The following is a 13,121-nucleotide window of genomic DNA, read 5'->3' as shown; positions in this document are numbered from 1 at the left end:
GCACCTTCATGCGGACTTAGGGGCAGACTTTGGTTTCCTAAATGGCTTGGATTTATTCCAATTTGAGGAAGGCTTCCAACTGGAAGCAGATTCCTTGGGAGGAGGATTGAGTTTTTGTTCCTTATTCTGACAAAAGGAACGAAAACGGTTAGAAGCCTTAGATTTACCCTTAGGTTTTTTATCCTGAGGCAAAAAAACTCATTTTCCTCCAGTGATAGTTGAAATAATAGAATCCAACTGAGAACCAAATAAATTATTACCTTGGAAAGAAAGAGATAGTAATCTAGATTTAGATGTCATATCAGCATTCCAAGATTTAAGCCACAAAGCTCTTCTAGCTAATACAGCTAAAGACATGGATCTAACATCAATTTTGATAATATAAAAAATGGCATCACAAATAAAATGATTAGCATGTTGCAGTAAGCGAATAATGCTAGATATGTCAGAATCCAATTCATGTTGCGCTAAATTTTCCAACCAGAAAGTTGATGCAGCTGCAACATCACCCAAAGAAATAGCAGGTCTGAGAAGATGACCTGAATATAAATAGGCCTTCCTTAGATAAGATTCAAGCTTCCTATCTAAAGGATCCTTAAAGGAAGTGCTATCTTCCATAGGAATAGTGGTACGTTTAGCAAGAGTAGAAATAGCCCCATCAACTTTGGGGATCTTTTCCCAAAACTCTATAGATTTTGCTGGTAAAGGATACAATCTCTTAAACCTTGAAGAAGGAATAAAGGAAGTACCTGGCTTATTCCATTCCCTAGAAATCATATCAGAAATAGCCTCAGGAATGGGAAAAACACCTTGGGAAACCACAGCAGGTTTAAAAACAGCATTTAAACGTTTATTAGACTGAAAGTCAATAGGACTGGTTACCTCAATATCCAAAGTAATTAACACTTCTTTTAATAAAGAACGCATATACTCTATTTTAAATAAATAAGTAGATTTGTCAGTGTCAATATCTGAGGAAGGATCTTCTGTTTCAGATAGATCCTCATCAGAAGAGGATGAATTACTATGTTGTTGGTCATTTGAAATTTCATCAGCTAAATGAGAAGTTTTAAAAGACCTTTTATGTTTATTAGAAGGTGGAAATGCAGACAAAGCCTTCATAATAGAATCAGAAACAAATTCTTTAAAATTTACAGGTATATCATGCACATTAGAAGTTGAAGGAACTGCAACTGGCAATGTACTATTACTGATAGAAACACTATCTGCATGTAAAAGTTTATCATGGCAACTATTACAAATGACATTCGGTGGAATAATTTCTACAATTTTACAACAAATGCACTTAGCTTTGGTAGAACCGATGTCAGGCAGCAATGTTCCAGCAGAAACTTCAGAGACAGGATCAGATTGGGACATCTTGCTCAATGTAAGAGAAAAAACAACATATAAAGCAAAATTATCTATTTCCTTAAATGACAGTTTCAGGAATGGGAAAAAATGCAAAAGCATAGGCCTCTTGATAGAGAAGCAGGAGGCAAACATCAATGGGGTATTGAAATAATGAAAAAAAATTGGCGCCAAGTATGACCGGAAATGACACACTTACATCACTAATGATGCCGCCGTGTGAAAAGTCTCGGCGTCACGTATGACGCCGGAAATGACAAAGTTGCGTCATAAACGTATATTTTCGCGCCAAAAATGACGCAATAAAGTCTAGCATTTGACGCACCCGCGGGCCTAACACCCGCAATTGCAAAAAGTAGTCAAATTGAAAAAAGACTAAACCACAGGTAAGAAATAAATTTCTTAAAGTGTTTACATTCCCAAATATAAAACTGACAGTCTGCAGAAGGAAATACATGAACCTGACTCATGGCAAATATAAGTACAATACATATATTTAAAACTTTATATAATTGCATAAAGTGCCAAACCATAGCTGAGAGTGTCTTAAGTAATAAAAACATACTTACCAAAAGACACCCATCCACATATAGCAGATAGCCAAAACCAGTACTAAAACAGTTATTAGTAGAGGTAATGGTAAATTGAGAGTATATCGTCGATCTGAAAAGGGAGGTAGGAGATGAATCTCTACGACCGATAACAGAGAACCTATGAAATAGACCCCCGCTAGGGAAATCATTGTATTCAAATAAGTGATACTCCCTTCACGTCCCTCTGACATTCGCTGTACTCAAGAGGAATCGGGCTTCAACAATGCTGAGAAGCGCATATCAACGTAGAAATCTTAGCACAAACTTACTTCACCACCTCCATAGGAGGCAAAGTTTGTAAAACTGAATTGTGGGTGTGGTGAGGGGTGCATTTATAGGCATTTTGAGGTTTGGGAAACTTTGCCCCTCCTGGTAGGATTGTATATCCCATATGTCACTAGCTCATGGACTCTTGCCAATTACATGAAAGAAATTATGTTTTTTTTTATATAGGTGGCGAGAGTCCACAAGCTAGTTACTGATGGGATATAATACCCAATATGTGGAAGTCCACCAGTAACTATAAAGGGAGGGATAAAATAATAACAATAATTTTTTGGATTTAAATTTCTCAGCAGAAATAGCCAAGTTGTCTTAAAAATTAAAAAAAAAAAAAATAATCATAAATCATAGGCACTAAAATCAAACTGAGACAGCTGCCTTAAGAACCTTTCTACCAAAAGCTGCTTCCGAAGAAACAAAAACATCAAAATAGTAAAATTTAGGAAATGTATGCAAAGAAGACCAAGTGGCTGCTTTGCAGATTTGATCAACTGAAGCTTCATTCGTGAAAGCCCAATATGTGGCAACTGATCTTGTAGAATGAGCTGTTATTCTGAGGCGGAGACAGCCCCGCTTCCAAATAAACTTTGTGAATCAGAAGTTTCAACCAAGATACCAAAGAAATGGCAGAGGCTTTCAGACCTTTTCTGGAACCAGAAAAAACTAACAGACTACAAGTGAGGTATGAGTAAGGTGGGAGGTGTATTTATAGGCATTTGAAGTTTAAGAAACTTTGCCCCCTCCTTGTAGGAATGTATATCCCATCCGTAACTAGCTCGTAGACTCTTGCTACCTATATGAAAGAAATAATCATCTGATTAGTAAACTGTTATTTTACCTGCTCTCATCCAAGGTAATCTGGAAACCCTGGCCTGTTGGTGAGGCCAGTGCTCTACAGGATTTAATAGGGACAGTTCCAGTATGCTCCATATTAAGTTATTATGTAAAACAGAAAAAATAACAGCAGTGAGACAAAATCTTTTGGAGATAAAGAATATTCATCAGGGACTTAAAGGGATAGAAAGGGCAATTTCAAATAGAAGCAATGAAAGTATATTGCAAAAATGCTTTAATAAAAGTTATTACTGTTTTTATCTGGCATACAGAAATATCCTGTGAGGACCTGTGTGCCAGTATTCAAACACCACACCTTCTCAGAGGGTCAGCAGTAGATTGTATGACACACATTATGTGTTAAGAAGCAACACACACCCCAGCCACCTCTTTGAGCAAGTATAGCATTTGAATACTGTGCACGTTTCATTTTTTACCTTTCTATCCCTTTAAGACAGTAAAGTCCAAGAATAAGGGGGAAACCGGTAATAAAGACCACTTCAACAAGTATACTAACTAAATTAATTACATTTGCAATGAATATAATTTAATCCAGCTCTTGGAATTAAGGCAATCTTACCATCTCCACACAGATAAGGGAGGATAAAGTAGCCATACTACAGCTGTAGTCAAACACCAGAAGTGCTATCTGAACAGAAGTTAACCATCACAGGAGCATGGTTCGGAAAAAAATAGCTGCGTAGCAGGACGACGGTGCGCGCTATTTAACTAAAGGGAACGCATTAACTGAATGCTCAACACATAGCACTGCTAAATAACTGTCAGGGAGCACGCAAACTGAAAGACGAGCGCGTGCACTCACAGCTATGTTAAAATAACAGAAAATGCCAACAGGAAACATTTTATAATATATATGAATTAATAAAAAAAAATTAAATTTGTAAAAAAAAAATTGTGTTTTCTCAAATAAAGAGGTCCTAAAGTCCCCATAAAATTAGACAATATTACATGATAAAGTCCAGTGTGAATATGGTAATGTCTGTAGTAAATAATTTCCCCTGGTTATGATGTAAAATAAAAATGTACCTGTGGGCTACGCGAGTGCAAATGTGCCCCTGACAAGTACCCACTCCCACTGTGCTCACCAGCTGCAGAAATGTCTCCGTCCAGTAGATAATCTATCCAGTGCTGAGCACATTATAGCAGAGGATTTAAGTGTGAAGTATATTGATGACCCAACAGGAGGGTAAGGGACCGATCCTCTGGGCACCTGTGGCAGGCTTGTGACAAACTCCTTTACTTGGAGTAATTATGTCATTACTGTATCTCAGTAGCAGCTCTCTGAGGGGGACAATTAGGCCTCAAATCAGTCTGAGGACCCTTCTCAATGAAGAATCTCAATTCTTCACCTTTCTCCAGGAGGAAAATATAAGACTAGCATACCAGAGAGGTGGGAGAGATTAGTTGCTTCCTCCTAGTGGCCAGGAGTTGAATCGCAGTAGTAATGGCTCGTGGACTCTGCTCCTAGGGAAGAAGGTGGCCAATCTCAACATTTCTCTCTTTTCGGAGCTGGATTCCTTCTTGTAAAAGTGCAACACACGAAGATCTGGATTTGCACTTTCACAAGAAGGAATCCGGCTCGGAAAACAGACGAATGTCGTGAGTGGCTGCCATCTTCTACATTAAGTTTATAAAAAATTATCCTAATGCACATCCCTGATTTACACAATTTAAAATAAAATTAAAGCACTCTGTATATATTTTACATTTTCTTTTCCTTCAACCCTGAATGGTTCTGCCATTTTTACAATTATTAATTAATGCATTTTTTTCCCATTCAAACCATCTCCATAAACATTTTAAAAAAAAATAATGTCAAATTATTATAAGGATTTTAAACAGTAAATGAACACTGTCTATAATGATGTAGCCAAGACAGATTAGCCTAAGAATAATATATGTAGATGTGTTTTTTTATATGATAGTATTAGATGCTTAAATATATTAGTTTAACAGTTTATTTTCTATAAAGCACTATAGTTTCTATAATGTCATAGGTGTCCCCATGTTGGAACTGGTTTTCCTCTTATCAATTTAATCTGGGGAGGACTATTAGGGACAGATCTAAGAGTGTGGAACCAAGGCTGTGAGAAATATAAGCATATTAAAGTAACTAACAAGGTTTTCCCACAGACATGGTTGCACACTCTTTTTATATATGTCAATAATAGTCCTCAGCAGAAGAGATAGATATTGGGAAAACCAAGGTTCCAACATCATGGCACCATTACTTTATAGAAACTTAGTGGAATTGAGAAAAACATTTTTTCAAAGTCAAATTACAGGAAAAATGGGCAAAACAAATAATGAAAGTATACTGGAAAAGTTAAATAAAAATACACAATTACAAATATATTTTAACTGTTTTATGTCCCCTTAAAAAGGTACATTTTCATTCTGATATGTCCACAGTGAAATTGCTACTCATAATGAACAGAGAACTGCAACTGAAATAACAGATGAAATATTTTTTTTTATTGTTTAAGATACATTCTTAAATGTGAACAGACTTTTCTATATATATTTACAATCTGCGTGTATAAGAGAATTTTTTTCTTCAATGCAAGTATCAAGGTTGAACTTGTTGTTTTTACCTGTCCCAGAGCCAGATCATCCTCCCCCATGCACCCCAGTTTGCTGGTATGAGCTACGGCATTAACCCTCTCGTAGCCAGAGATAAAATGCTCATTAGGGAAATCTGTTGCATACCCCAATTGTGGTAATAAAAAGTAGTATAATACATATGTCTCACAAGCCAGTTTAAGGATTCTACGTCTTAAAGAAGGGTCAAGGTCCTGTAGTTTCATAGGTTCGGAATCATGCTTCTGACAGCTGAAGGGTTAAACAATGTTCTAAATAGAATGACATCCATACCACAGTAAAGCACTGGTGCAAAATATGGTACAGGAAAACCATAATTAAATGATGCTAAGTATCATCAAAGCATCAGCCTAAACAGAGAAAAGGTTTACACCTTCACTGATATTTGCCTGACGCCACCCTAAAAAGCATTAACGCCAGAAAACCCAATCTCTACTTTACACATTTTCCATTGTAAACATAAGGTCAAGGCATGGTCCTTCCTATTTTAAAGGGCAAGGCTTTGAGAATTAAGGTGACAGGGGGGCTATATTGTTTAAGACTTAGTGATGCAGTCTGCAGGGAATCGCAATAAGGCACATTATATGTCTGATTGTGAGTTCAAGGCCTTCAAAAACATTACAGGAGATAAATTAGATAAATTGCCACTCAAACCTCAGTTTACGTTAAGATAAACAAATTACAGAGAGGGTACACTATATCTGTGTTGGACATTACATCATTTTATGTATATATTTTTGTAGATCCAGTGAAGGGTAGAAACTATAGGTGTACAAAATCCTCACAAGTAGAACTTCAACAAAAGGGAGCAAAAAAACACCTTATCGAATTATCTACATAATTATATTTGTACATATTTGTTTTGGGAATGCTTAAAACTCCTATCAACATTATCATTTAAACATTTTTTTTTATAGAAATAATAATAAAAAAAAAAAAAAAAAAGGATCAATAAAATCCAGATTTTTTGAATAAGGAAGGAGCACAGCAGAATATAAAACTAACAGTCTATAAAATGCAGTAATAGAAGAAAATTAGTTTGTTTTTTTACATATAAGCCACGGTGTATAAGGCAGCACACAAGAACATAAATTGAGGTGGAGCGGTCTGTCATCAATAAATCATTTCATGGATAGAGACGTTTACAAGCAAAGGCAGTCCCTTAAAAGGTTAAAGGTTAGATATAGTGTCCTGAGTGGGGAGGGGGACAGCTAAAGCACAGGGATACAAGTCTGCCCAAGGTGAAATTGGGGCATTGCACCCCGATAAACCTGAGAAGGTGCCAGTAAAACTGGCAAGGGCTGGGTAAGCACTGGAGGGGTGAGGGGAAAATATAAATACAATAGTCTGTTGCTTCCTTTGGGATTTTCTTGCTATGGTACAAAACCTGATTGTTCACAGCTCCTCAGCTGATCACCATGCAAGTAAAAAGGCAATATTTACATATGTACTAAGAAAAGGTGGGATGGCAAAATGGCTGCCTATTAAGGCGTGAGATTTAGAACAGTGTCCTGTTAAAAATAAAAGCTTTTCTGCAGCAGTTCTGGTAATTTTAAGCAAAACCAGAAATTAAAAATTGAGGATTTAAAAAATAAAATAAAAATCCAATCTTGAAAATGACTGACATTGTGGGACAGTTAATAGGGTCTTTAACATGGGAACAATTTTGCAGAAATACAAAGCTTAAGGTTTTGTTTTGTCATTCCACCCCTATAGTGCTCAAGAGGTTAAAGTTTTCTGCATATCATTGACCTGCTTCTGCACCATAGACCACATTTTCCCAAAGAGGTCAATTAAGAATCCCGACTCTCCAGTGAAAGTTCCTCAGTGGCACGCTGCAGGTCAGTGCTCACCCTCCTGCAAGGCAAGCCACCTTGCTGATGGTGGAGGTTTGTTTCCTCTGGATTACCCCTCACTTTTTTGTCTGACTCCTCTGCTCCCCCTTCAGCTTCCAGCCGTTGATCCTCACTCCAACGGCGCTTGAAGCGCAATTTTAATGGGATGCAACGACCACTCTCTCCCCCAGCATAAGAGTACTCCTCCTCCCTCTCGGGCGGTGCAGGCGGTGAGACTTTCAGCTCCGGAGCAGAGGGAGCTTTGAACACCTCTTCATCTTCCTCCTCTTCACTGATGTCTGTCACTTCCACTGTCAGCTCCTCCTCTTCCTCTTCTGCATCAGAAATTGGCTCCACTTTAATCTGTGGAACACCAGAAGAGGACGACGTTGATGATGAGCACTGCTCCATGGGACGCTCACGCTGTTTTTTGCCCAGTGGAGGGGGTTGCAGTTTGAATTTGAAGGGAGGCTCATCAGGCGGCAAATGTATAGGCTTGTCAGGGCGCTGTGGTTGAGGCACAATAATGCTAGGGTAGTGTAGGAATGCCCTTGGACTGAGGTGGTAATTGTAAACGCTCTGCGTGTGTGCTTGAAGGTAGCGTTTCATGTCGTCTGGATTAAAAGAGAAGTGACTTCCTCCTGGATACATAGGGCTGAGTGTTGGTGATGGGGTATAGTTCATGTGATTGGGTGTCATGGGCAGAGCAGGTGAAAGTTGTGGAGGAAGAAGACCAGAAGGTGCCCCCATTGGTGATACAGGGAAAGGGCTGAGCGGCTCTGGAACCCGTGGACGAGGGTAGACCCTGAAGATGCCCTCATGGGATAGGCGAGGAAGTGGAGGACCCCTAAAGGCTGGAATATCAGGTCCAGGACCTCTGCGGTGCTGCTCCTCACCAAGACTCTCCTCCACCTCAGAATTAGCAGATGTTCCATCACTGCAGTCACTGACAGAGCCTCGTGCCAAGCGACGTGCCACAGAGGAGAAAAGTGTAGGAGATCGCAGTTCTTCGTTGGGAGACAGGACGTCTGACGGGGTGCAGGGTGGGAATCTGAAGTGGGATCCCCCTGAAGGGACAGGGGGGGCACTCTGAGGGACTGGCCCTCCTGTTGGGAAAAATAAAAAATATATATATTTAGAAAACATACTCCGTAGTTCTGAACAACCCTTACATTGCCAACTAGAATAAGTTAGATGAAATAATTAGGTTAAAATTTAAAAGCTCAAAGGTTAGGTACATGCCACCACAACCTCATTTACACTATGACAAATGTGAACATTTTTATACACCGCAGCATGCACGATGCCAACATGTCTGAACACTCACCTGCCATGCCCATATCTATGAAGGGATAGTTCACTAGCACCAGTTTATTAAAGTTGAACTTATAGGTGAAACGTTTGCCTTTGGTTTTATGCAGGATCCTTTTATTGTAGTAATACCTGAGGGGGAAAAATAAAACACCACATGTAAGTTATAGAGACATAAATAAACATGGTCAGAAGTTAGTCACGGCATTATAAAAGATCTGCATACATAGTAAATATTTCAAAATCATTGAAAACCCTACAAAATACTGTTTTCAGATTTAAATGGCAGGGAAATAAGGCAAAATAAATTATGAAAAGTAAACAGCAAATATATTCATTATACATAATCAAATATTTAATAGAGAATTTACATGATTTAAATAGGGCATGTAATTTAAAAAAAAACAAAAAAACTTCCCAATTTACTTTTATTACCAATTTTGCTTTGTTCTCTTGGTATTCTTAGTTGAAAGCTAAACCTAGGAGGTTCATATGCTAATTTCTTATACCTTGGACACCTCTAATATGAAAGGATTTAGCTAGTTTTTCACCACAAGAGGGCATTAGTTCATGTGTTTCAAATAGATAACATTGAGCTCACGCACATGAATTTACCGAGGAGTGAGAACTAATTGGCTAAAGTGCAAGTCTGTCAAATGAACTGAAATAAGGGGGCAGTCTGCAGAGGCTTAGATACAAGCTAATTACAGAGGTAAAACGTGTATTATAACCGTGTTGGTTATGCAAAACTGGCGAATGGGTAATAAAGGGATTATTTATCTTTTTAAACAACAAAAATTCTGGTGTTGACTGTCCCTTTAATTTCCTGCAAGGTGCTTTTAAAAGATCTGGAACACTAGACAATGTTTTAAAGAAACTGTGGAATAAGTATTTGGGTGCGTGTGGTTCAAGGTGATATTACCTAGATAGATATATGTATGCAGTATAATAGAGCCTTCATTAATGCCCATTGGTTTTGGAACAACATGTCCAACAAGCTCATATAGGTCTGATGTTCAGGTGTCCACATGCTTTTAGCCATAGAATTTTACAGAACGCGGTTTCTGGCTCTACTGAGCGGTCTGTTTTTTTACTCCTAAGCACATCGCGGGCACGCTGTCAAGTCACAGCCGGCCCGATTGCGCTATTAAACTCAATGTAGCTTGCTCCCGCTACCAGACCAGGAGCGAGCTACATTGAGTTTAATAGCACGATCGGGTGCGCTATGTGCAGAATTATATAACATTTGCTAGGTTTACTGCCCCTTTAAACACATCAGGCAATAAAAACATCAATACATTTCTAGACTTAATTCTTTCATCTGCCAACATTTTTTAAAAATTCCTCTGCACCCATGACTTACACTAGACATGTGCATTTACTAGAATTCCAGCTCCTAAAAGAGCGGAATGCTACTGCCTGTGCTCTAAAATTTTCAAGGAACTCATAAGAAAGCAGGACCGCATAAGTTCTGGTGACAACGCTCAGCTGTGTGACCGCAAATTCCTTCACTACGCATGCACTCCACTGCGTCACAGCATTATCCAGCGCGTCATCACATGCCAATCGCAGCAGTCCAGCATTCTTATGCGTCCAAAAACAAGTCTGTGCATGCGCTACACCACTGAACTTAATCTCTAACCACACATATATACTGTAATTCCCCCATCTTCAATGGGGGCACCTTGACGATCCTCTAAACCTCATTCCACAAGGTTCACTTGGGGTGGATGCCAAAGCGGGGCTTGGCCCCCTTGAACCCCCCAGGTGGAGGCAAAAAAGATAATGAAGATGGGGGAATTACAGTTGCCATCATATATATAGTTGATGTGGTGACGAAGCGCATACGCTCTGAGGGGGATTTGTTGTCAGACAGCTGAGCGGTGTCACCGAAAGGGAAGCTGCCCTGCATTCTTCTGGGTCCTGGAAAATTTTAGAACGCTGGTGTCCATATATGGCTTTAATTCTAACACAAACGCACATGTCTAACTTGCATGATTGTGTACTACATTAAAAGAAACAAACCTTTTCTCTTTCATGATTGGTCTTTGGTCCCTTTAGAATTTAAACATTTCTTGAAGAATCACTTACGCTCAATATTTAAAGGCACATTATACACTCATTTTTTCTTTGCATAAATGTTTTGTAGATGATCTATTTATATAGCCCATAAAGTTTTTTTAAAAAACAGAATTTATGTTTACCTGATAAATTACTTTCTCCAACGGTGTGTCCGGTCCACGGCGTCATCCTTACTTGTGGGATATTCTCTTCCCCAACAGGAAATGGCAAAGAGCCCAGCAAAGCTGGTCACATGATCCCTCCTAGGCTCCGCCTTCCCCAGTCATTCGACCGACGTAAAGGAGGAATATTTGCATAGGAGAAACCATATGATACCGTGGTGACTGTAGTTAAAGAAAATAAATTATCAGACCTGATTAAAAAACCAGGGCGGGCCGTGGACCGGACACACCGTTGGAGAAAGTAATTTATCAGGTAAACATAAATTCTGTTTTCTCCAACATAGGTGTGTCCGGTCCACGGCGTCATCCTTACTTGTGGGAACCAATACCAAAGCTTTAGGACACGGATGAAGGGAGGGAGCAAATCAGGTCACCTAGATGGAAGGCACCACGGCTTGCAAAACCTTTCTCCCAAAAATAGCCTCAGAAGAAGCAAAAGTATCAAACTTGTAAAATTTAGTAAAAGTGTGCAGTGAAGACCAAGTCGCTGCCTTACATATCTGATCAACAGAAGCCTCGTTCTTGAAGGCCCATGTGGAAGCCACAGCCCTAGTGGAATGAGCTGTGATTCTTTCAGGAGGCTGCCGTCCGGCAGTCTCATAAGCCAATCTGATAATGCTTTTAATCCAAAAAGAGAGAGAGGTAGAAGTTGCTTTTTGACCTCTCCTTTTACCAGAATAAACAACAAACAAGGAAGATGTTTGTCTAAAATCGTTTGTAGCATCTAAATAGAATTTTAGAGCACGAACAACATCCAAATTGTGCAACAAACGTTCCTTCTTTGAAACTGGATTCGGACACAAAGAAGGCACGACTATCTCCTGGTTAATGTTTTTGTTAGAAACAACTTTCGGAAGAAAACCAGGTTTAGTACGTAAAACCACCTTATCTGCATGGAACACCAGATAAGGAGGAGAACACTGCAGAGCAGATAATTCTGAAACTCTTCTAGCAGAAGAAATTGCAACCAAAAACAAACCTTTCCAAGATAATAACTTAATATCAACGGAATGTAAGGGTTCAAACGGAACCCCCTGAAGAACTGAAAGAACTAAATTGAGACTCCAAGGAGGAGTCAAAGGTTTGTAAACAGGCTTGATTCTAACCAGAGCCTGAACAAAGGCTTGAACATCTGGCACAGCTGCCAGCTTTTTGTGAAGTAACACAGACAAGGCAGAAATCTGTCCCTTCAAGGAACTTGCAGATAATCCTTTCTCCAAACCTTCTTGAAGAAAGGATAGAATCTTAGGAATTTTTACCTTGTCCCAAGGGAATCCTTTAGATTCACACCAACAGATATATTTTTTCCATATTTTGTGGTAAATTTTTCTAGTTACAGGCTTTCTGGCCTGAACAAGAGTATCAATGACAGAATCTGAGAACCCTCGCTTTGATAAGATCAAGCGTTCAATCTCCAAGCAGTCAGTTGGAGTGAGACCAGATTCGGAGTTCGAACGGACCTTGAACTAGAAGGTCTCGTCTCAAAGGTAGCTTCCATGGTGGAGCCGATGACATATTCACCAGGTCTGCATACCAAGTCCTGCGTGGCCACGCAGGAGCTATCAAGATCACCGATGCCCTCTCCTGATTGATCCTGGCTACCAGCCTGGGGATGAGAGGAAACGGCGGGAATACATAAGCTAGTTTGAAGGTCCAAGGTGCTACTAGTGCATCTACTAGAGTCGCCTTGGGATCCCTGGATCTGGACCCGTAGCAAGGAACCTTGAAGTTCTGACGAGAGGCCATCAGATCCATGTCTGGAATGCCCCACAATTGAGTAATTTGGGCAAAGATTTCCGGATGGAGTTCCCACTCCCCCGGATGAAATGTCTGACGACTCAGAAAATCCGCTTCCCAATTTTCCACTCCTGGGATGTGGATTGCAGACAAGTGGCAGGAGTGAGTCTCCGCCCATTGAATGATTTTGGTCACTTTTTCCATCGCCAGGGAACTCCTTGTTCCCCCCTGATGGTTGATGTACGCAACAGTCGTCATGTTGTCTGATTGAAACCGTATGAACTTGGCCTTTG

General features: G+C 39.6%; 1 protein-coding gene across 1 annotated transcript in view; it reads right to left on the bottom strand.

Moving 5' to 3' along the window:
- Nucleotides 1–5,554: 5,554 nt before the first annotated feature.
- ERF (ETS2 repressor factor) overlaps nucleotides 5,555–13,121 on the bottom strand; it is a 124,101-nt gene continuing 116,534 nt past the window's right edge. The window contains exons 3-4 of the mRNA XM_053690953.1: nucleotides 8,865–8,980; nucleotides 5,555–8,643 (exon numbers count right to left, since the gene is read on the bottom strand). Of these exons, the coding sequence (XP_053546928.1) occupies nucleotides 7,496–8,643; nucleotides 8,865–8,980 (1,264 nt within the window). The 3' untranslated portion in view covers nucleotides 5,555–7,495. The remainder of the gene's footprint in view (nucleotides 8,644–8,864; nucleotides 8,981–13,121) is intronic.

The sequence above is a fragment of the Bombina bombina genome, chromosome 8 (assembly GCF_027579735.1).
Source record: "Bombina bombina isolate aBomBom1 chromosome 8, aBomBom1.pri, whole genome shotgun sequence".
NCBI lineage: Eukaryota > Metazoa > Chordata > Amphibia > Anura > Bombinatoridae > Bombina > Bombina bombina.
Note: the sequence above shows the minus strand (reverse complement) of the source record. Positions and strands in the feature narration are given on the sequence as shown.